At 41.0% G+C, this 21,824-nt stretch overlaps 1 protein-coding gene across 3 annotated transcripts in view; it reads left to right on the top strand.

The window, feature by feature from the left end:
* LOC126248053 (protein transport protein Sec16A-like) overlaps nt 1-21,824 on the top strand; it is a 252,926-nt gene that overhangs the window by 214,067 nt on the left and 17,035 nt on the right. For all 3 annotated transcript variants that reach the window (XM_049948690.1, XM_049948689.1, XM_049948688.1), the window contains one exon: nt 5,068-5,213. In XM_049948690.1, coding sequence (XP_049804647.1) covers nt 5,068-5,213 — 146 coding nt within the window. The remainder of the gene's footprint in view (nt 1-5,067; nt 5,214-21,824) is intronic.

Raw genomic sequence — 21,824 nt, 5'->3', positions numbered from 1 at the left:
GAGAGTCTTTATGCTGAAGCTGCCGAATTACCATTGACCTACCGGCGCAACGTACTGCTGTGTCGGTATGACTGCCGGCTGTTGTCTATGCCCGACCACCCCTCTTACGAGTCCTCCTTCGCCGATTCTCTCGACCGACAGTACGGGTTGTATGTGTCTGCCCTGCTGCCCCCCGGAGTCTGCTTCCGTCGCCTGCTTCGACAATTGGATTTTGCCCTCCCTACCACCTTCAGAGAGGGTGAGAGCCTGACACCACCTTGGCTCCAGGCTCCGGTTCATATTTATCTCGACCTCAGCTCACTCCCGAAGGAGGGTACTCCGGCTGCAGTGTATTGCTCACGGTTTGTCCAACTTCGTGCTCGACTTGCCGGTCACACCTTTATTTACACCGATGGCTCCAAAACTGACGATGGTGTCGGCTGTGCCTTTGTCGTCGGGGCCGCCACCTTTAAATACCGGCTCCTCGACCAATGTTCCAGCTTTACGGCCGAGCTTTTTGCTCTCCATCAGGCCGTTCAGTATGCCCGCCGCCACTGCCATTCATCGTATGTACTCTGCTCTGACTCACTCAGTGCTCTTCAGAGCATTGGAGCTCCCTATCCGGTCCATCCCTTGGCTCAACGGATACAGCAGTCCCTACATTCTTTCGCTGATAATGGTTCTCCTGTCAGCTTTCTGTGGGTTCCCGGACATGTAGGAGTGCCTGGGAATGAGGCTGCAGATGCTGCAGCCAAGGCTGCAGTCCTCCTGCCTCGGCCAGCCTCCCATTTTGTCCCATCATCTGACGTTCGTGGGAATGTTTGTACGAGGCTTGTGTCGTTGTGGTGGGATGCTTGGTCATCCCTCCAAGGAAACAAGCTCCGGGCAGTAAAACCGCTCCCAACTGCTTGGACAACCTCCTCCCGACCATCTCGGCGAGAGGAGGTCCTTCTGACCAGGTTGCGGATTGGGCATTGCCGGTTTAGCCACCGCCACCTGCTCTCCCGTGACCCAGCCCCGCAGTGCCCTTGTGGTCAGGCATTAACAGTGCGCCATGTTTTATTGTCGTGTCCCCGCTTTAGTCAATCTCATGTTGTCCTGTCCCTGCCATCTACTTTACCGGATATTTTAGCTGATGACGCTCGAGCAGCCGCTCGTGTTCTGCGTTTTATAACTTTGACTGGCTTGTCCGAAGACATCTAACCTTTTCACTTATTTTATCTACATCTTTGTTAGGTCTTTCTGGTGTCCCCCCCTCCCCTTGAGTTTTACTAGATTCCCTGTGCTCTAACAACAGTGACTGGGCGCTAATGACCTCAGTAGTTGAGCGCCCTTAAACCCCACAAAAGAAAAAAAAGAAAGGAAAAAAAATGAAAGAAAGGGGAAAAAAAAAAAAAACGCTTGATGCCTCCGAACATGTCCTACCAACCGATCCCTTCTTCTAGCCAAGTTGTGCCACAAACTTCTCTTCTTCCCAATCCTATTCAACACTTCCTCATTAGTTATGTGATCTACCCATCTAATCTTCAGCATTCTTCTGTAGCACCACATTTCGAAAGATTCTATTCTCTTCTTGTACAAAATATTTATCGTCCATGTTTCACTTCCATACATGGCTACACTCCATACAAATACTTTTATAAACAACTTCCTGACACTTAAATCTATACTTGATGTTAACAAATTTCTCTTCTTCAGAAATGCTTTCCTTGCTATTGCCAGTCTACATTTTATAACCTCTCTACTTCGACCATCATCAGCTATTTTGCTCCCCAAATAGCAAAACTCCTTTACTATTTTAAGTGTCTCATTTCTTCATCTAATTCCCTCAGCATCACCTGACTTAATTCGACTACATTCCATTATCCTCGTTTTGCTTTTGTTGATGTTCATCTTATATCCTCCATTCAAGACACTATCCATTCCGTTCAACTGCTCTTCCAAGTCCTTTGTTGTGTCTGACAGAAATACCTACTCCGAATTTTTCTTTTGTCTCCTTCACTGCTTGCTCAATATCCAGATTGAATAACATCAGGGAGAGGCTACAACCCTGTCTCACTCCCTTCCCAACCACTGCTTCCCTTTCATACCCCTCGACTCTTATAACTGCCATCTGGTTTCTGTACAAATTGTAAATAGCTTTTCGCTCCCTGTATTTTACCCCTGAAACCTTCAGAATTTGAAAGAGAGTATTCCAGTCAACATTGTCAAAAACTTTCTCTACGTCTACAAATGCTAGAAACGTAGGTTTGCCTTTCCTTAATCTAGCTTCTAAGATAAGTCGTAGGGTCAGTATTGCCTCAAGTGTTCCGATATTTCTACGGAATCCAAACTGATCTTCCCTGAGGTCCGCTTCTACTAGTTTTTCCATTCATCTATAAGAATTCGCGTTAGTATTTTGCAGCTGTGACTTATTAAACTGATAGTTCGGTAATTTTCACATCTGTCAACACCTGCTTTCTTTGGGATTGGAATTATTATATTCTTCTTTAAGTCTGAGGGTATTTCACCTGTCTCATACATCTTGCTCACCAGATGGTAGAGTTTTGTCAGGACTGGCTCTCCCAAGGCTGTCAGTAGTTCTAATGGAATGTTGTCTACTCCCGGGGCTTTGTTTTGACTCAGGTCTTTCAGTGCTCTGTCAAATGCTTCACGCAGTATCATATCTCCCATTTCATATTCATCTACATCCTCTTCCATGTCCATAATATTGTCCTCAAGTACTTCGCCCTTGTATAGACCCTCTGTATACTCCTTCCACCTTTCTGCTTTCCCTTCTTTGCTTAGAACTGGGTTTCCATCTGAGCTCTTGATATTCATACAAGTGGTTCCCTTTTCTCCAAAAGTCTCTTTAATTTTCCTGCAGGCAGTATCTATCTGACCCCTTACGAGATAAGCCTCTACATCCTTACATTTGTCCTCTAGCCATCCCTGCTTAGCCATTTAGCACTTTCTGTCGATCTCATTTTTGAGACGTTTGTATTCCTTTTTGCCTGCTTCATTTACTGCATTTTTATGTTTTCTCCTTTCATCAATTAAATTCAATATTTCTTCTGTTACCCAAGGATTTCTACTAGCCCTCATCTTTTTACCTACTTGATCCTCTGCTGCCTTCACTATTTCATCCCTCAAAGCTACCCATTCTTCTTCTACTGTATTTCTTTCCCCCATTCCTGTCAATTGTTTCCTTATGCTCTCCCTGAAACTCTCTACAACCTCTGGTTCTTTCAGTTTATCCAGGTCCCATCTCCTTAAATTCCCACCTTTTTGCAGTTTCTTCAGTTTTAATCTACATTCATAACCAATAGATTGTGGTCAGAATCCACATCAGCCCCTGGAAATGTCTTACAATTTAAAACCTGGTTCCTAAATCTCTGTCTTACCATTATATAATCTATCTGAAACCTGTCAGTATCTCCAGGCTTCTTCCATGTATACAACCTTCTTTTATGATTCTTGAACCAAGTTTTAGCTATGATTAAGTTGTGCTCTGCGCAAAATCCTACCAGGCAGCTTCCTCTTTCATTTCTTCCCCCCAATCCATATTCACCTACTATGTTTCCTTCTCTCCCTTTTCCTACTGACGAATTCCAGTCACCCATGACTATTAAATTTTCGTCTCCCTTCACTATCTGAATAATTTCTTTTATTTCATCATACATTTCTTCAATTTCTTCGTATCTATCTTGGCCACAATAATGTGTTCACTATGCCGTTTGTAGTAGCTTACCCGCATTCCTATTTTCCTATTCATTATTAAACCTACTCCTGCATTACCCCTATTTGATTTTGTGTTTATAACCCTCTAGTCGCCTGACCAGAAGTCTTGTTCCTCCTGCCACCGAAATTCACTAATTCCCATTATATCTAACTTTAACCAATCCATTTCCCTTTTTAAATTTTCTAACCTACCTGCCCGATTCAGGGATCTGACATTCCATGCTCCGATCCGTAGAACGCCAGTTTTCTTTCTTCTGATAACGACATCCTCTTGAGTAGTTCCCGCCCGGAGATCCGAATGGGGGACTATTTTACCTCCAGAATATTTTACCCAAAAGGACGCCATCATCATTTAATCATACAGTAAAGCTGCATGCCCTCGGGAAAAATTACGGCTGTAGTTTCCCCTTGCTTTCAGCCGTCCGCAGTACCAGCACAGCAAGGCTGTTTTGGTTAGTGTGTCAAGGGCAGATCAGTCAATCATCCAGACTGTTGCCCCTGCAACTACTGAAAAGGCTGCTGCCCCTCTTCAGGAACCACACGTTTGTCTGGCCTCTCAACAGATACCCTTCCGTTGTGGTTGCACGTACGGTACGGCTATCTGTATCGCTGAGGCATGCAAGCCTCCCCACCAGCGGCGGCAAGGTCCGTGGTTCATTGGGGGGGGGGGGGGGCTGGACATACTACATTCAGCACCTACTGAGCTGCAGTACAGTCCCCCTGTTGATGTTATTATCCAAAAGTCATACTTCAGTTGCTTACCAAACAATACCCTCCTAAAGACCCTTTACATGTGTTAAAACATTTGTCTTGTTTGTTGCAATTCTTTGCGTATTATTTCTTACAGAAACAGATGATGGTTGGTGAGTAGCTTCCCAATGACAACAGGCAAATTCATTCAATACAGGCTACATAAAGTTTTGTAGATAAGCACTCATTTCACCAGTCAGATAGCTAGCTTGGTCTTTAACACAAAAAGAAAATTTTTGGGCTGTAATGAAGAAGACACAGAATGAATTGTAATATCTTTTAGTGTAATGAAAGAGGATTTCTGAAAATTTTTCGCAGTTAAAACAGCTCTGAGATAATATAAGAACTTCAAAAACTAACAGTTAAGTAAACTATGGAACCCAGTCTGGAAACATTGTACCTACAATAAAGACCCTGTCTTTGATATTAAAAACAATATGGTAATTGAATTGTAATGTGATTTTCTGTACACGTGAATGGTGTACCATTAGGGTTTATAGTTGTTCAATTCATTTTATATTATCGTTTTTAGAATCAATTGTCCTTTAATATGTGCAGTTTTGTTTTATTCATTTATAGATCATCATGAACTTATATTCAGTTTGTTATTTTATGTAGAAACAGCCAAACCTGCAGAACAGACAGAATATTGGAACCATCCTTCAGAACCTACAGCCCAGTTAGATGCACAGACTGTAATGACATCACATGTTCCCACACAGGAAGTTTCTAATGAATGGGAGCCCATAACTAGTAATAAAGAGGTAAGAATACGAAACATTACTGTTAACATATTGAGGAATTAAAATTTTAATCCTTCATTACAATAACGTGATGAAATAGTTATGATTATTTTGTTTCATAAAAGATACCAGTGGGTTGCACTGTGTTTACTGTGTCAGTTTCCTTCATGTAAAGTAGAGTGAGAGCAGAAAGTTGATAATATCCCATTCCTGCTTTAAAAGGTTGTAAGTATGTGTGCGTGAGGGGAGGGGGGAGACACTGCAATTGTTCATTCTTCATAATTAGCTAAAATAGGATTATTTGTATTTTTGTGAGTATCCTTTTTTTCTGCTTCTAACTTCAGTCATTTCCAATATCATATATTAGAAAACTAGTGATTAGTTCTGTGGAGGTGTTAACATCAAATGTAATAGCATATCATTTTTCTTACTTATATAAATCTTTTATAAATTGTGAAGCTAAGTGTCTTTTTTTATATTCAGAGTTCCTGGTAGTTGGTTGAAATGTTGGGTGTATTGGCAACTAAGTGCACCCACTAAGAAGTTACTCTCTCATCCATAAATTTGATAGACTACACAAAACTGTGTGAAATTGTTGAGAAGAATATTGCATTCATTTACGGCGTTTCTTTTTTCAAATATCTGAAATTTGATATCTTTGGAACATTGGAAACTTGGCACATCAGATTCTATACTGAAATTCACATAATAATGTACTAAAATATGTACAGCAATTGTGTTGAGTGCTGTAACACTGGGGCCCATGGTATGTGGTCATTGCATTTAGTAGCTGGAAATGCCGTGTGGCTAGGGCCTCCCGTCTGGTAGACCATTCGCCTGGTGCAAGTCTTCAGAGTTGACGCCACTTTGGCGACTTGCATGTCAATGGGAATGAAATGATGATAATAAGGACAACACAACACCCAGTCCCTGAGCAGAGAAAATCTCTGACTCAGCCGGGAATCGAACCCGGGCCATTAGGTATGACATTCCATTGCTCTGACCACTCAGCTACCAGGGGAAGACATTTAGTAGTTGAAGAAATATCATAATATAATAATAATAATTAGTTCAATATAACAGTGAAAAATTTTGGACAGAATATAAGCAATTGTCTGAGAATGGTTGAAATGCAGTGTTACAGGACAAAATTATGTTGAAGATTAATTGCATAGATAGGATAAGTAATAAAGGGATAATAAATCAAATCGGGGAGAGTGACTTAAAGGCATGGCCACAGTAAGTAAGTTTAAATGGATGTAGGTTGCAGTAGTTACACAAAGATGAAGAGCATAAACTAAGATATAGACCAGCTTAGAGAGCTTTATCAAACCTGTCTTCAAACTCAGGACTACAGCAAAAATAACAAAAGTGTTATAACTTCAAGTTGAACAAATATATTTCAAGGAAGACGCAATACATGAAAGTCACAGATCAAGTAAACAGAGTAAGATGTGTGTACACTTTAACAGTCAAATCATAACTGAGTCCGAGTCTAGCGGCCACTGGCTGGCTGGCCGCTTAGGTGGCGCTGCTGCTGCATGGCTGGCAGACAGCGCTGCATGTAGAGGACGCGCGTAACTGCACGGCGGCGCTTTGAAAGATCGGCGAGTCACAACAAAAAGAATAGTCTAGCATTTACTATTTATAAAAAGAATGTACTAGTGCATAGGCACACAAATAGCTCGACTTTCGATTGTGTAAGTCAATGATCTTCCAAAGTTCAGTGCCTTGGTTATTCACTTATTGTACTGCTCAGTGCTTTTTCTGTTTTGTAACCCGGTTCCCAGAACTCCTGAAGATAGACATTGACTGTGAATATTGTATCACAGACACAGTCCCTTTGACTGTTCAGAGATGTCGCTAAACCCACCCATAGATGTAAACAACCATGCATGAGCAGTGCCTATTCGATGGAGGGGGTCTGATAGCCATCACTTCCAGTCATTCCACCAGGAAGGAGGTACACAGCTTGTGTTGTCTATAGTTCAACCATGCCTAGGTGGTCAATACCGTGGTTCGATTGCATCCGCATTGTTACTTTGTGCCAGGAAGGGCTCTCAAGAAGGGAAGTGTCCAGATGTCTCGGAGTGAACCAAAGCAATGTTGTTCAGACATGGAGGAGGTAGAGAGAGACAGGAACTGTTGATGACATGCCTCGCTCAGGCCACCCGAGGGCTACTGCTGCAGTGGATGACCACTACCTACGGATTATGGCTCAGACAGTAACACCACCATGTGGAATAATGCTTTTTGTGCAGCCACTGGACGTCGTGTTAAGACTCAAACTGTGTGCAATAGGCTGCATGACGCGCAACTTCGCTCCCAACATCCATGGTGAGGTCCATCTTTGCAACCTTGACACCATGCAGTGTGGTACAGATGGGCCCAACAACATGCCGCGTGGTCCGCTGAGGATTGGCATCACGTTCTCTTCACCGATGAGTATTGCATATGCTTTCAACCAGACAATCGTCTGAGACGTGTTTGGAGGCAACCCGTTCAGACACACTGTCCACTGAGTGCAGCAAGGTGGAGGTTCCCTGATGTTTTGGGGTGGCATTATGTGGGACCATCGTACACCTCTGGTGCTCATGGAAGGTGCCGTAACTGCTGTACGAGATGTGAATGCCATCCTCCGACTCATAGTGCACCCATATCGGCAGCATATTGGTGAGGCATTAGTCTTTATGGATGACAATTTGTGCCCCCATCGTGCATGTGTTGTGAATGATTGCCTTCAGGATAACGACATCGCTTGACTAGAGTGCCCAGCATGTTCACCAGACATGAACCCTATCGAACATGCCTTGGTTAGATTGGAAAGGGCTGTTTATAGACGATGTGACCCACCAATCACTCTGACGGATCTATGCTGAATCGCTGTTGAGGAGTGGGACAATCTGGACCAACAGTGCCTTGATGAACTTGTGGATAGTATGCCACGATGAATACAGGCGTGCATCAATGCAAGAGGACGTACTACCGGGTGTTAGAGGTACCGGTGTGTACAGCAATCTGGACCACCACCTCTCAAGGTCTCTCTGTATGTTGGTACAACCTGCAATGTGTGGTTTTCATGTGCATTAAAAGGGCGGAAATGATGTTTATGTTGATCTCTATTCCAATTTACTGTACAGATTCTCGAACTCTCGGAGCTGAGGTGATGCAAAACCTTTTTTGATGTGTGTATTTAATTACATGAATTTATTACATTAGTACCTTTGTTCATTATTAATTTTGACAGTCACAGTATAGGCTACTGGACTTTTGTTTTATTCTTTTGTTGTTGACTTGTTACTTTGAGAAGCATAATTGCAAAACTGAAAGGCTATTCATACCTTCAGTTAAAGTAAACATTGTTGATAGCTTTATTATAGTTACAGTATTTCTGCTGAGGGATTTTTAAGAATTCTTAGGGCACTACCATCATTTCTCATTCTATAACAGATGTGTGTGATTGATGCTATATGTCGTGCCAATTATTACTCCATTTTTATTTGAAGTTGCATTTGCATTTATCAAAGCAATTTTCTGCATGTAAGTGTTGGAAATAAATGTAAGTAATAATGCAGTGTATTTGTCCGGCTGAATATTCAAAACGTAGATGTGTCACTGTTTTTCTGTCCAGTATATGTATATTAGAAGCAGCTGTTGCTGCTTCACTTAAAACAAATCTAGTACAATTCAACCTCAGCAAAAAGTGCCAGTGACCTAAGTGAAATTCTGAACAGTCCATCTTGTGCATTTGTACTTTCTTCTAAATTTGATTCCTCACATTGTAATTAGCAGATTTGCTAGGACGTATATTTAATAAAATACTGCATTGTGATACAGGTGCTACATTTATACGGTGCTCCACATAATTAAAAAAGATTGAGATTGGCGGTATTGTTGTTTCTGATTATCATTAAAATACTTAGTATTAAAAAGTTATAACACAACAAGAATGTTGTACTTGCTGTTGAATCACAATTGAGTCACTTCTTTTTTTTATATATAGAATATTTACTGAATTTTTTGCCAGTGCTTGGCAGAACGTGTTAATAGTACTAAATAGGAAACTCTTCCTAATATTCTGCTAATTATATTTATTTGGTCATGAGCCATCTTTCAGCTTCGTAGGCCTAAGAAACTGAAAGCTAGTTCATGACCAAGTAAATATGATTTGTAGAACATTAGGAAGTGTTTCATATTTAATATTAATGGAAACATTTGTTATTAGAATTTTGGGAGGGAAACAGGAAAAATAGATACCTTTTTTTGGATGGAAGGAAATACAAAAAGTGATGATCAGTTGTTGGTTATTCCCTTGTCAGGATTTTTGTTGCAGTATTCTCCTGTTTATTTTTGGTGTCGTTTTGTTGTTCACAAATTTTACATCATGATTGGTTTATAACTCATTGCACTTCTGCCATTCCTCTGGATTTAACTGAAAAATAATCAGTTATCTTGCTAACCTTTTCACAAATTCCTAACTTTATTAACCTAACCCTGCTAGTTCCCCTACCATATCTATGCTTCCAACAGCCCAAAATCATTTCTTATATTGCTATGCTACATATGTATCCCCTCACCACCCTGTCTCCCACCCCCCTTCTCCCCCTCCCCCTTCTCCCTCTCCCACCCCCCTTCTCCCCCTCCTCTCCCTCCCCCCTTATCCCCCTCCTCTCCCTCCTCTCCCTCCTCTCCCTCCCCCTTCTCTCCCTCCCCCTCTCCTCCCTCCCCCTCATATATTCCTGATCCTGAAAGGTACTAATACACCTTCTTGGCACTTTCATTAACCAGCTTGTGGTTCAATAAACTGGGCATATGGAAACGAAAGAGCTGTGATTTGGCTAACTTGAAATGTTATTGATTAACCTGAACAAAGAAAAGGAAACTTACTGATCATATACCAAAAAACCATTTCTGTTTGGGTTGAAATAAAGTATGGTGATGGAGCACTTCTATGCAGATTTCTCCAGTTCTGTTGCACTTGAGGAAAATGGGGAGTACGAAAAGCTAAGTGCAAAAATGGAATTTCATTCATTCACACACTTCTCTGTGCACATTTAGGTGTTAAATAGTACACACTGACTGCAAATAAAGGAGAAAACTTCAAGTATCTTCAGCTTGAGTACTTGATGTTTAAAATAATCTTCTGCTGTTGCAATACAATAGTTGGTATATGTTTTAAAGTATTTCATCATCCTTAACAAATACGAGTACCACTTGCAGTTCTTTGAACATGTGCCATTTTGTACAGTTTATGAAATAGGAATTTATCAGTTGAGGTGAGTTTGATCAAAAGGTTGTTACCTAAAACTGAGGAATGAAAAATGGATTGTTATTGCCATAAACAGTCAACAAGCGACGAATGCCGAGGTCTTGCGTGTATTGGTGCTGGGATGTTTATTTTATTTATGTATGTCGTCATTCTCAGAGCAAGTTCTTTGTTTCTTAACTGTGGACTGAGATAATTTTTTTTTTTTTTTTTTTTTTTTTTTTTTGTGCAGAATAATACATTTTCATGTTATTTCTATCCTCATATTTTGTCACTTTCATACCAGGGGTACTAATGAGTTACATTCAGCACACACTTTAATGTCATATTAGCTCAGTGTAGTGTTCTGTAGGATGTCATGCTTAGCTTAATATGCATAGGACTGATTGTATATAGCAGTTGACCATACATTAACACAGAAGATGGCTTCAGATCAAGCTGAACTTCAAAATTGGTGATGTTGTATAAACATTGATGTCGGATTATGTCCCTGTCAACCAAGGTCATATTTGACAGGCAAAATTTCGTGGGCCAAGTCGTATTCAGTAATTATTTTGATTAGTTTAAGGCAATTTGTACACACTTAACAACTAAGTAAGAAAGGGAAATTTGAACTGTTTGTAGTAAAAGTTAAGTTCATGAAGTTTAACAGCAGCCAATAATGACTGATCACCTCTTACAAAAATGTTCTCTAGGCTCAAATAACAATATCACTCTGTCATTATGTATTGCACCAAGACAGAGCACGTCACTTTTGTACTTTAGTATGGTAAGCCACAGCAAGATGGTGTCTTGCAGAGGAAACAGTGTGACTTATTCAGATGAAAAAATCCATTGTGCAACCAATAAGGGAACCGTTTGTTTTGAGAATGCAGTGACAGTGTTGTAGATTGTATAATCAGCCAAATCATTGTGATGTCGCATCATCTGAGGTAGGCGTCAATAATATGTGATTGTGGCATGCCATATTATAGCATGTGATTATGTGGCTTGTCATGACAGTGCTGTACATGTAGAACTCCAAATAATGATAATATGTAATGAAACGATAACTGTGGGACAATTTCTAAGATGTTTATCTCGAGCCCATTGGCTGTAAACAGTAGTTATAATGTACACCACTAGGTGCTTACTGAAGGGGTTATTGTGGCTTGCCATTATATAGTTTTTAAATTGCTGTACTGTTCAGTTTAGTTTTGTAGGTTCATGCTATTAGTAACTGTTGCATTTTTGTCTTTAGTAAGGAGGAAGATTTAACTCCTAACATAACAAAAAGGAAATATAGTAATGGATAAGCATCCTATTAACTTTTCAGTAGCTATAGTATTCAAATTGATTGAGTTTTCCTGACACATACTGTTCACAAAGTCGCCTGTGAAATTAGTGGCAAGAAGTATGGCAACCTACACTGACAATGTGGATTATGACCTTAACACTGAAATATCATAGGCCTATTTCTGTACAGCATAAGAAACTGTCTGTTGTCCGTGACCTGCTTCCCTATTACCTGAGGTACCTCATGGACATCATTGATCTGTAACTCAGTATGAAGCGATAGAGCAGGTTGATGAATCTGAATTAATTGATAGCTGTATTTTAGAATGAATGAATACACTAAGTAGATTCAGAAAGATGTAGGTTACTGTAGGAACTTGAAGATGAAGAAACTTGCACAGGATAGAGTAGCATGGAGAGCTGCATCAAGCCAGTCTCTGGACTGATGACGACAACAACATCATTTTAGATTATGCTGAGAGCAACATGAATTTAAACCAGTAAAGCCAAATGTTGGCTATGAAACTTCGGTGATATACAATGACAAGCCACAAAATTATATATGTTCCTTGTACTTGATATTGTTTTCACTACTTACAGTAATTAAAAATGTTCTATTTCATGTGACAAGATTACCTTAAGGTTATTCATACCTTATAATACAATAAACATACTTCTTATATCTATGACCTGATTTATGAATATTTTTGAACCTTCGCTCATGTCTCGTGTAAAATTTACTTAACGCTAGCACCACTAGGGAATGGGGGAGGGGGGGGGGGGGCGGCGAAAACTGCCACAGTATTTGTTTTATTTGTGATATAACAAAGATTCTGTAACTTACCAGACGAAAGCGTTGGTATGTTGATAGAAACAATAACAAACACAAACACACACACACAAATTTCAAGCTTTCGCAACCCACGGTTGCTTCATCAGGAAAGAGGAAAGGAGAGGGAAAGACAAAAGGATGTGGGTTTTAAGGGAGAGGGTAAGGAGTCATTCCAATCCCGGGAGCGGAAAGACTTACCTTGGGGGGAAAAAGGGACAGGTATACACTCACACATACACACATATGTAAAGGCAAAGAGTTTGGGTAGAGATGTCAGTCAAGGCGGAAGTACAGAGGCAAAGATGTTATTGAATGACAGGTGAGGTAAGAGCGGCGGCAACTTGAAATTAGCGGAGGTTGAGGCCTGGTGGGTAACGGGATGAAAGGATATATTGAAGGGCAAGTTCCCATCTCTGGAGTTCTGACAGGTTGGTGTCACTGGGAAGTATCCAGATAACCCGGACAGTGTAACACTGTGCCAAGATGTGCTGGCCGTGCACCAAGGCATGTTTAGCCGCAGGGTGATCCTCATTACCATCAAACACTGTCTGCCTGTGTCCGTTCATGCGAATTGACAGTTTGTTGTTGGTCATTCCCACATAGAAAGCTTCACAGTGTAGGCAGGTCAGTTGGTAAATCATGTGGGTGCTGTCACACGTGACTCTGCCTTTGATCGTGTACACCTTCCGGGTTACAGGACTGGAGTAGGTGGTGGTGGGAGGGTGCATGGGACAGGTTTTGCACTGGGGGCGGTTACAAGGGTGGGAGCCAGAGGGTAGGGAAGGTGGTTTGGGGATTTCATAGGGATGAACCAAGAGGTTACGAAGGTTAGGTGGACGGCGGAAAGACACTCTTGGTGGAGTGGGGAGGATTTCGTGAAGGATGGATCTCATTTCAGGGCAGGATTTGAGGAAGTCGTATCCCTGCTGGAGAGCCACATTCAGAGTCTAATCCAGTCCCGGAAAGTATCCTGTCACAAGTGGGGCACTTTTGGGGTTCTTCTGTGGGAGGTTCTGGGTTTGAGGGGATGAGGAAGTGGGTCTGGTTATTTGCTTGTGTACCAGGTCGGGAGGGTAGTTGCGGGATGCGAAAGCTGTTTTCAGGTTGTTGGTTTAATTGTTCAGGGATTCAGGACTGGAGCAGATTTGTTTGCCACGAAGACCTAGGCTGTAGGGAAGGGACCGTTTGATATGGAATGGGTGGCAGCTGTCATAATGGAGTTACTGTTGCTTGTTGGTGGGTTTGATGTGGACAGAAGTGTGAAGCTGGCCATTAGACAGATGGAGGTCAACGTCGAGGAAAGTGGCATGAGATCTGGAGTAGGACCAGGTGAATCTGATGGAACCAAAGGAGTTGAGGTTGAAGAGGAAAATCTGGAGTTCTTCTTCACTGTGAGTCCAGATCATGAAGATGTCATCAATAAATCTGTACCAAACTTTGGGTTGGCAGGCCTGGCTGACCAAGAAGGCTTCCTCTAAGTAACCCATAAACAGGTTGGCGTACGAGGGGGCCATCCTGGTACCCATGGCTGCTCCCTTTAATTGTTGGTATGTCTGGCGTTCGAAAGTGAAGAAGTTGTGAGTTAGAATGAAGCTGGCTAAGGTAATGAGGAAGGAGGTTTTAGGTAGGGTGGCAGGTGATCGGTGTGAAAGGAAGTGCTCCATTGCAGCGAGGCCCTGGACGTGCGGGATATTTGTGTATAAGGAAGTGGCATCAATGGTTACAAGGATGGTTTCTGGGGGTAACAGATTGGGTAAGGATTCCAGGCATTCGACAATGTGGTTGGTGTCTTTGATGAAGGATGGGAGACTGCATGTAATGGGTTGAAGGTGTTGATCTACGTAGGCAGAGATACGTTCTGTGGGGGCTTGGTAACCAGCTACAATGGGGCGGCCGGGATGATTGGGTTTGTGAATTTTAGGAAGTAGGTAGAAGTGCGGGGTGTTGGTGGGGTCAGGAGGTTGATAGAGTCAGGTGAAAGGTTTTGTAGGGGGCCTAGGTTCTGAGGATTCCTTGAAGCTCCGCCTGGACATCAGGAATGGGATTACCTTGGCAAACTTTGTATGTAGTGTTGTCTGAAAGCTGACACAGTCCCTCAGCCACATACTCCCGACGATCAAGTACCACGGTCGTAGAACCCTTGTCCACCGGAAGAATGACGATGGATCGGTCAGCCTTCAGATTACGCATAGCCTGGGCTTCAGCTGTGGTGATGTTGGGAGTACGATTAATGTTTTTCAAGAAGGATTGAGAGGCAAGGCTGGAAGTGAGAAATTCCTGGAAGGTTTGGAGACGCTTTGGTTCCATATGATTCACGTGGTCCTACTCCAAATCCCATGCCACTTTCCTCGACATTGACCTCCATCTGTCCAATGGCCAGCTTCACACATCCGTCCACATTAAACCCACCAACAAGCAACAGTACTTCCATTATGACAGCTGCCACCCATTCCATATCAAACGGTCCCTTCCCTACAGCCTAGGTCTTCGTGGCAAACGAATCTGCTCCAGTCCTGAATCCCTGAACAATTAAACCAACAACCTGAAAACAGCTTTCGCATCCCGCAACTACCCTCCCGACCTGGTACACAAGCAAATAACCAGACCCACTTCCTCATCCCCTCAAACCCAGAACCTCCCACAGAAGAACCCCAAAAGTGCCCCACTTGTGACAGGATACTTTCTGGGACTGGATCAGACTCTGAATGTGGCTCTCCAGCAGGGATACGACTTCCTCAAATCCTGCCCTGAAATGAGATCCATCCTTCACGAAATCCTCCCCACTCCACCAAGAGTGTCTTTCCGCCGTCCACCTAACCTTCGTAACCTCTTGGTTCATCCCTATGAAATCCCCAAACCACCTTCCCTACCCTCTGGCTCCCACCCTTGTAACCGCCCCCAGTGCAAAACCTGTCCCATGCACCCTCCCACCACCACCTACTCCAGTCCTGTAACCCGGAAGGTGTACACGATCAAAGGCAGGGCCACGTGTGACAGCACCCACGTGATTTACCAACTGACCTGCCTACACTGTGAAGCTTTCTATGTGGGAATGACCAGCAACAAACTGTCAATTCGCATGAACGGACACAGGCAGACAGTGTTTGTTGGTAATGAGGATCACCCTGCGGCTGAACATGCCTTGGTGCATGGCCAACACATCTTGGCACAGTGTTACACTGTCCGGGTTATCTGGATACTTCCCACTGACACCAACCTATCAGAACTCCGCAGATGGGAACTCGCCCTTCGATATATCCTCTCTTCCCACTACCCACCAGGCCGCAACCTTCGCTAATTTCAATTCAAGTTGCCGCCGCTCATACCTCACCTGTCATTCAACAACATCTTTGCCTCTGTACTTCTGCCTCGACTGACATCTCTACCCAAACTCTTTTACATATGTCTGCTTGTGTCTGTATATGTGCGGATGGATATATGTGTGTGTGTGTGTGTGTGTGTGTGTGTGTGTGTGTGTGTGTGTGTGTGCGCGCGCGCGCGAGTGTATACCTGTCCCTTTTTACCCCCAAGGTAAGTCTTTCCGCTCCCGGGATTGGAATGACTCCTTACCCTCTCCCTTAAAACCCACATCCTTTCGTCTTTACCTCTCCTTTCCTCTTTCCTGATGAAGCAACCGTGGGTTGTGAAAGCGTGAAATTTGTGTGTGTGTTTGTGTTTGTTATTGTCTCTTTCAATGTACCAATGCTTTCGTTTGGTAAGTTACAGAATCTTCATTTATTTTGGAGTGAAGAAGCAAGAATTTATATAATAGTTTTAGAAAAATATCTAGAGTATGTGCTGTCATGGTTTTATAATTTTTTGTGACTTATTTAAATCTTCCTATTATATTTAATTTAAATGCGGACAGTTTTTGGCCCCCCCCCCCCCCGGGACATCAGTGAGACAACTTTTCTCATTAAAACGTTTCTCAATATGGCAGAAAGAAATGCAGTTTCTGACTGTTGGTACCATTGTATTGTGTTGCCATTGTTGTTTTGAAATTAATCTCCTTTGTTGTTCGAACAGTTGTACCTTACTCACATTTCTAATAAAATGTCTCGTCAGTATCAGAGGTTTCTCACAGGGTGAAAGTGGTCCAGAAGAAGATGATACAGTTGTGACATATGATAGTGACATAGAAATTTAAAATTAGTCAAGTTCACGGAGTTCATCCTCTGATCAACAGCATGCAGCTGCTTCCAGCATCATTGTTACAGCAAAAAGTGGTAGGGAATATATTACTGCGCCTCCAAGGCGAATATGCAGGTCAGTACAAAGTATAGCGAATTTTCGTGAAAGTTCAACTCGTGAAGGCTTGACCTCTAGTGTGTCAGAATCTTTCAAAAAGTTTATAACTCATGAAATAATGAAGATTATTGTGGACTATAAGAACCAAGAAGCTCTTAATAAGAACTTAAAACTTACAACCATAGAAGAAATGTACACCCTCATAGGTATTTTGATACTCATGGGCACAAATAATGACACTAGACTCTCTCTTGAGGACTTATGGGGGGAAGTACTGGGAAAGAATATCTACATACCTACAATGAGTCGTATTCAATGTGGAGAACTTCTGTCCCTGATTAGATTTGATGATGAAAGAAACAAGAACTGAAAGACGATAGCAGGATAAGTTTTGCCCCCTTCGTGAAGTTTTCAACAAAATTGTCAGAATGCTTGTGAAATACTAGATACCAAGTGCGGATCTAATGATCGATGAAATGCTCTCCCTGTTTCAAGGAAGATGTCCCTTTGGCATATTGATTAGGATGTTATCAGATGCACACACCCGGTACATTTTAAAAATGGAGGTCTATGCAGGGAAGGATGAACTACATGCTGAGGAACGGAGTGCAAAGGCAGGTTGTTAGATGCCTAGTGAATCCGCTGGCAGAAAGTGGAAAAATATAACAACATATTGTTATTATACATCCATGGACTTAGCGGAGGAGCTTTACAGTGATGACAAGTTAACTTTTGTGGGAACATTGAAGAGTAACAGAAAACACATACCAGAACAGCTAAAGAAGATGCAGGGTCCAGAGCTATATTCTTCTAAGTTCTTATTCACAGATCCAAAAACAGGCAATGCACCAGTTACTTTGCTTTCATACATCTCCAAACTGAAGCTTACTAAAAATCTCCTACTTCTTTCCACACAACACAATAATAACAAGTGGATGAGTGGACAGAGAGAAAAAAAAAGGGGGGGGGGGGGGGGGGGCAAACATCAGTCTGTACTAGAATGAAACCAAAGGGGGCATAGACAACATTGATCAAATGTCATGACATCGTTCAGTAAAATGAGGGACGAAAGGTGGCCGTTATCGCTCTTTTTCACCTTGATAGATATTGCCTGTCTTAATGCTGTAACAGTTTTCACGATAAACAACCCAAACTGGAATAAGAAGAAGCATAATGTAAGAAAGCTGTATCTGTTAGAATTAGGTCAACAGCTCATTATGCCAGCTGTGGAGGAGAGAGCAAAGAATATCATGGGTTTACAAAAGCATATCATCTCTGCAATGGAAAGTGTTCTAGGGAAAGCGCTGCCCAGAATTACTGCAACTGTTCAATCTGTTGAATTTTATTCAAGAGGAAGATGTCACACCCGTTTGAAGTGTAAAAACTCTAAAAAGGAAAAAGACAAGATGACAAAAGTGTCTATAGTTTGTTGTTGCAGGTGTTACAAGTATGTGTGTTCCACTCATTCTGCAAAAACAATCATATGCAAAGGTTGTGAAATTGAAGCTGAAAGTGAGTAGGAAGGAAAAATTCAGTTGTAATTTCTGATTTTGATTTTCTGTTTTCTTATTTGTGGTTTGCTATTGTACGTTCTTTTATAATTTCTTAATATAAGTCTGATGTATATGAAAGTGTTAGTTTCATGATAAAAGTATTATTATATTTCTCAGACTCATTACTTTATTTATTGTATTTGTAAATGTTATAATGTTCCTGATGACTATGAAAAGTGTGTTGCAACCTGTTAAATACATTCCTAGTTCATTAAATAATCAACAAAAGAAACAAACAAAAAGATGTTAAAAAGTGAAAAGAATGTTAGGGCAATTTTGCCCCCCTCCCCCAGACATCCGTATGACAGATCAAAGCTTAGTGGTGCTAGGGTTAATGTGGCTTACCATTATGTGTCACGAGCACCTCAGTTTCCTTTTTCCTTCCCATCCTTTTTCTTTCCCCACTTGGCATTTCTTTTTCCTCTGGCAGTGTTTGTTGATGCACAAAATGCCAAGCTGTTTTAGGACTTGGAGTAAAACTAAATCATGCAGCAGTTGTTATAGCTGTAGCATTTGACATGCACAATACAGTATAGCTATCAGGGCATTGGTTGAGGAGCCTGAAATTGATGTTAGAAGAGCCTATGAAGAAATTCCAGAAAATTAAACTAACAGGGTCACAATCAAATAACTGCACTGTACTTTTACGTTCACAATTGAGGCACTCTAATCTTCTTTTGTAAAACTGCCATTTAATTGAGAGAGCTTTATTATTGTTGTTATTATTATTACTTTTTATGGAGGAGAGGATGACATTCTTACACTACAAGTTCTATAGTAGAATCATGGCTTATGTATTGCACATCTGCTTGTAATTAGAGGCTGTTTTTAGTTCAAAATATGCATTGTATTGCTGACACAGTTAACTTACACTATCATTCTTACCAGCTCAACTTAAATATTGTCTCCTTAGTCTTTCTTTTTCATGCTCATCAATGAAGCGAACAATATTTCAATATGAAGTTAAAGTAGTCTCTTAACGCACTAATGTTGTGAATGAACTGCCACCTTAAGTGTTGTTTAAATCTGTATCAGAACAAGAAAAGGACAAGAATATAACAATTAATAATATAAATGCAGCAAATTTGTTTCAAAAAAATTATTCAAGCCTTTTAAATGTGTACAAACCACAGCATATAACTTCAGGATGAAAATTTGTACAATCATTATAGGGGTTGGAAATAGGAATAAATTGTGGCTTCGGGGCTGAAACTCCTTTCTGTTTACTTTCTCTAATAGTGGGCTTGATGGAAATTACTGCCTCCAGTTGTATGCCTTGCATCCTTGAAAAGTTTTGACACTGTTATGCTCCAGTTTACACAGCACATAATTGCATAAAGATGAAATGTAATAATTGTAAAGGGCATATTAAAATTATATCTGATAGACAAATGCTTTCTTGGTCCTTTTCTTAATATTGCTATAACACATTTTCAAACTTTTGTAGTCACAGTTTGTTTCTATGTTCTGTAAATTAAAGTCAACAACTACTACTTTCTGTGCCTTTCATTCCTTTCCTTTGTTGGCTGTATTAGTTTTTTGCCTTCTGTTGTGTCTTTATACTGACCAAATGCGATTTCTAGCAATAAATCTTTTTGGCTGGGGATTACACCTTTTTCCACTTACTTTCTCTCACACATACAACATGATATCTTCGATAACAAATAGCCTTTATCTGTGATTTACAATTAAGATCTGTGGTCAGAGAACAATAACATGTCAGTAGCTGATTTAAGTGGTGCTGCCAAATGTGTTTTATGCTCATTTAGATTGACACTGTACCTTGTTCATTGGGTCCAAGTTCAGTGTTACATGATAAAGCGGTTTTTTGAACTGAGTTCAGTTTATGATGTAAGGCCAAAATTTATGTCCAGTCAGTAATGTTTATTCAGTAAGCTCTTAGAAATTTAGCCTGACACAAAAATAAAAATAATCACACATCACTAAATTATATTGGTACAGTTAATCTTTTAATTGCATATTTGCCTATAATGTAGGAAGAATACATTATTAAATTTGTTGATGAACTGAGAGATTGGATGACAGATACAACTACATCATTCCATGCTGCTTCAATTCTGTGCCAGAGTTCTTCAGTCATACTGACTGTTGAGTGGTCACATGCTAATGTCATGGTGCAAATGGAATACCACAACATTGAACAATGTCAAGGCACAGTGGTCCACTTACCATACACAAAGGCACATGGCTCACTACATACTCGAGCTGCTAACTGCCCCTGTCACTATGTCACAAGGCTCCTATCAATCAACTGTACATACCTCTGCCACCAGACTGAAAAACGACTTGGGATAGGGACAGTATAACACTTTGACAATCATTGGGGCGTGTTTGTTCCACAATAGGTTGTTGGGGAATCAGTGGAAATTTGTTGCATGCTATTGCTATTTCTCAATACACTACTTTAATTACCTGTAATTTGTATTGTCTTAAAGTTTCATAGTTAATTGTGTGTTATGTATTGTTGTAATTTTTTTGAAGCAACCTCTGGTATCTGACCTAAAATTTCAACCTTTACCTCATACACTTGGAATTCATAGTATTGTAATCCTTACTTGCATTACTTTTTCGTTGTAGTGTTTTTTTTTTTTTTTGTTTTTTTTTTTGCAGCTATTAGTGCAAGAAAAGTCACCTCTGAAGGCCCAATAGTTAGTGAAATATATATATTTTACTGCTGTACTGTTACATATTTCATAACATTTAAACAAAAGGAGCCATGGTTTTCATTTCTTAGCCTGGACAATTTGTGTCGGTTTTATTTTATGTGGAGGCTTACAAATTATTCGTCAATGTCATTAGGCTGAATTCTTACAAGTACTGGTCTTCTGCTATCTCAAAGAGAGAAGTTTGACATTTTTCCATGACCCTTAAATGCACTCGGAGTGAATTATCACCACCATGTGTTATAGGACAGCAGTCCAAGTGGAAGTTCCAGTCTTGCAGGACTGTCCCAAACAAACTTGGTATAAGCTTCTCAGTAGCACTTTCTGTTGTGGCTGAACCACAATCAGTTCATCCTGGGAGGTCTCAAATGAAGCACGTCTGGATATTTGAGTTCCAGTGTGAGGATTCATCTGATTGGAAAATAAATTCCTTTTCCCTTTCTCCTCTTTGTAGAAGTCTGCAATTATGAGCACAATTTATTTGGCTTATTACAATGACACAGTATGGAAACACACAGTAATAACCGTACATATAAGTTTGATTCATACAGACAAAAGATAGCCTGCCAGTATTAAAGTCAATACATAGTCTGAAATCAAATCAAAGGTTCACAGTAGATAGCAGCCGGTACATCCATCAAATGAGTGCACAAGAGAATGAGTTCTCTGCACGGCAGGCACACAGTTCTAGCCAATTGGCGGTCACGGGGTCCCACCGGTTGATGTGAAGTGAGCTCCAGGGTTGTCCCCTCTTAGCAGAGCACCCTTTTGCGG

The sequence above is a fragment of the Schistocerca nitens genome, chromosome 3 (assembly GCF_023898315.1).
Source record: "Schistocerca nitens isolate TAMUIC-IGC-003100 chromosome 3, iqSchNite1.1, whole genome shotgun sequence".
Taxonomy (NCBI): domain Eukaryota; kingdom Metazoa; phylum Arthropoda; class Insecta; order Orthoptera; family Acrididae; genus Schistocerca; species Schistocerca nitens.
Note: the sequence above shows the minus strand (reverse complement) of the source record. Positions and strands in the feature narration are given on the sequence as shown.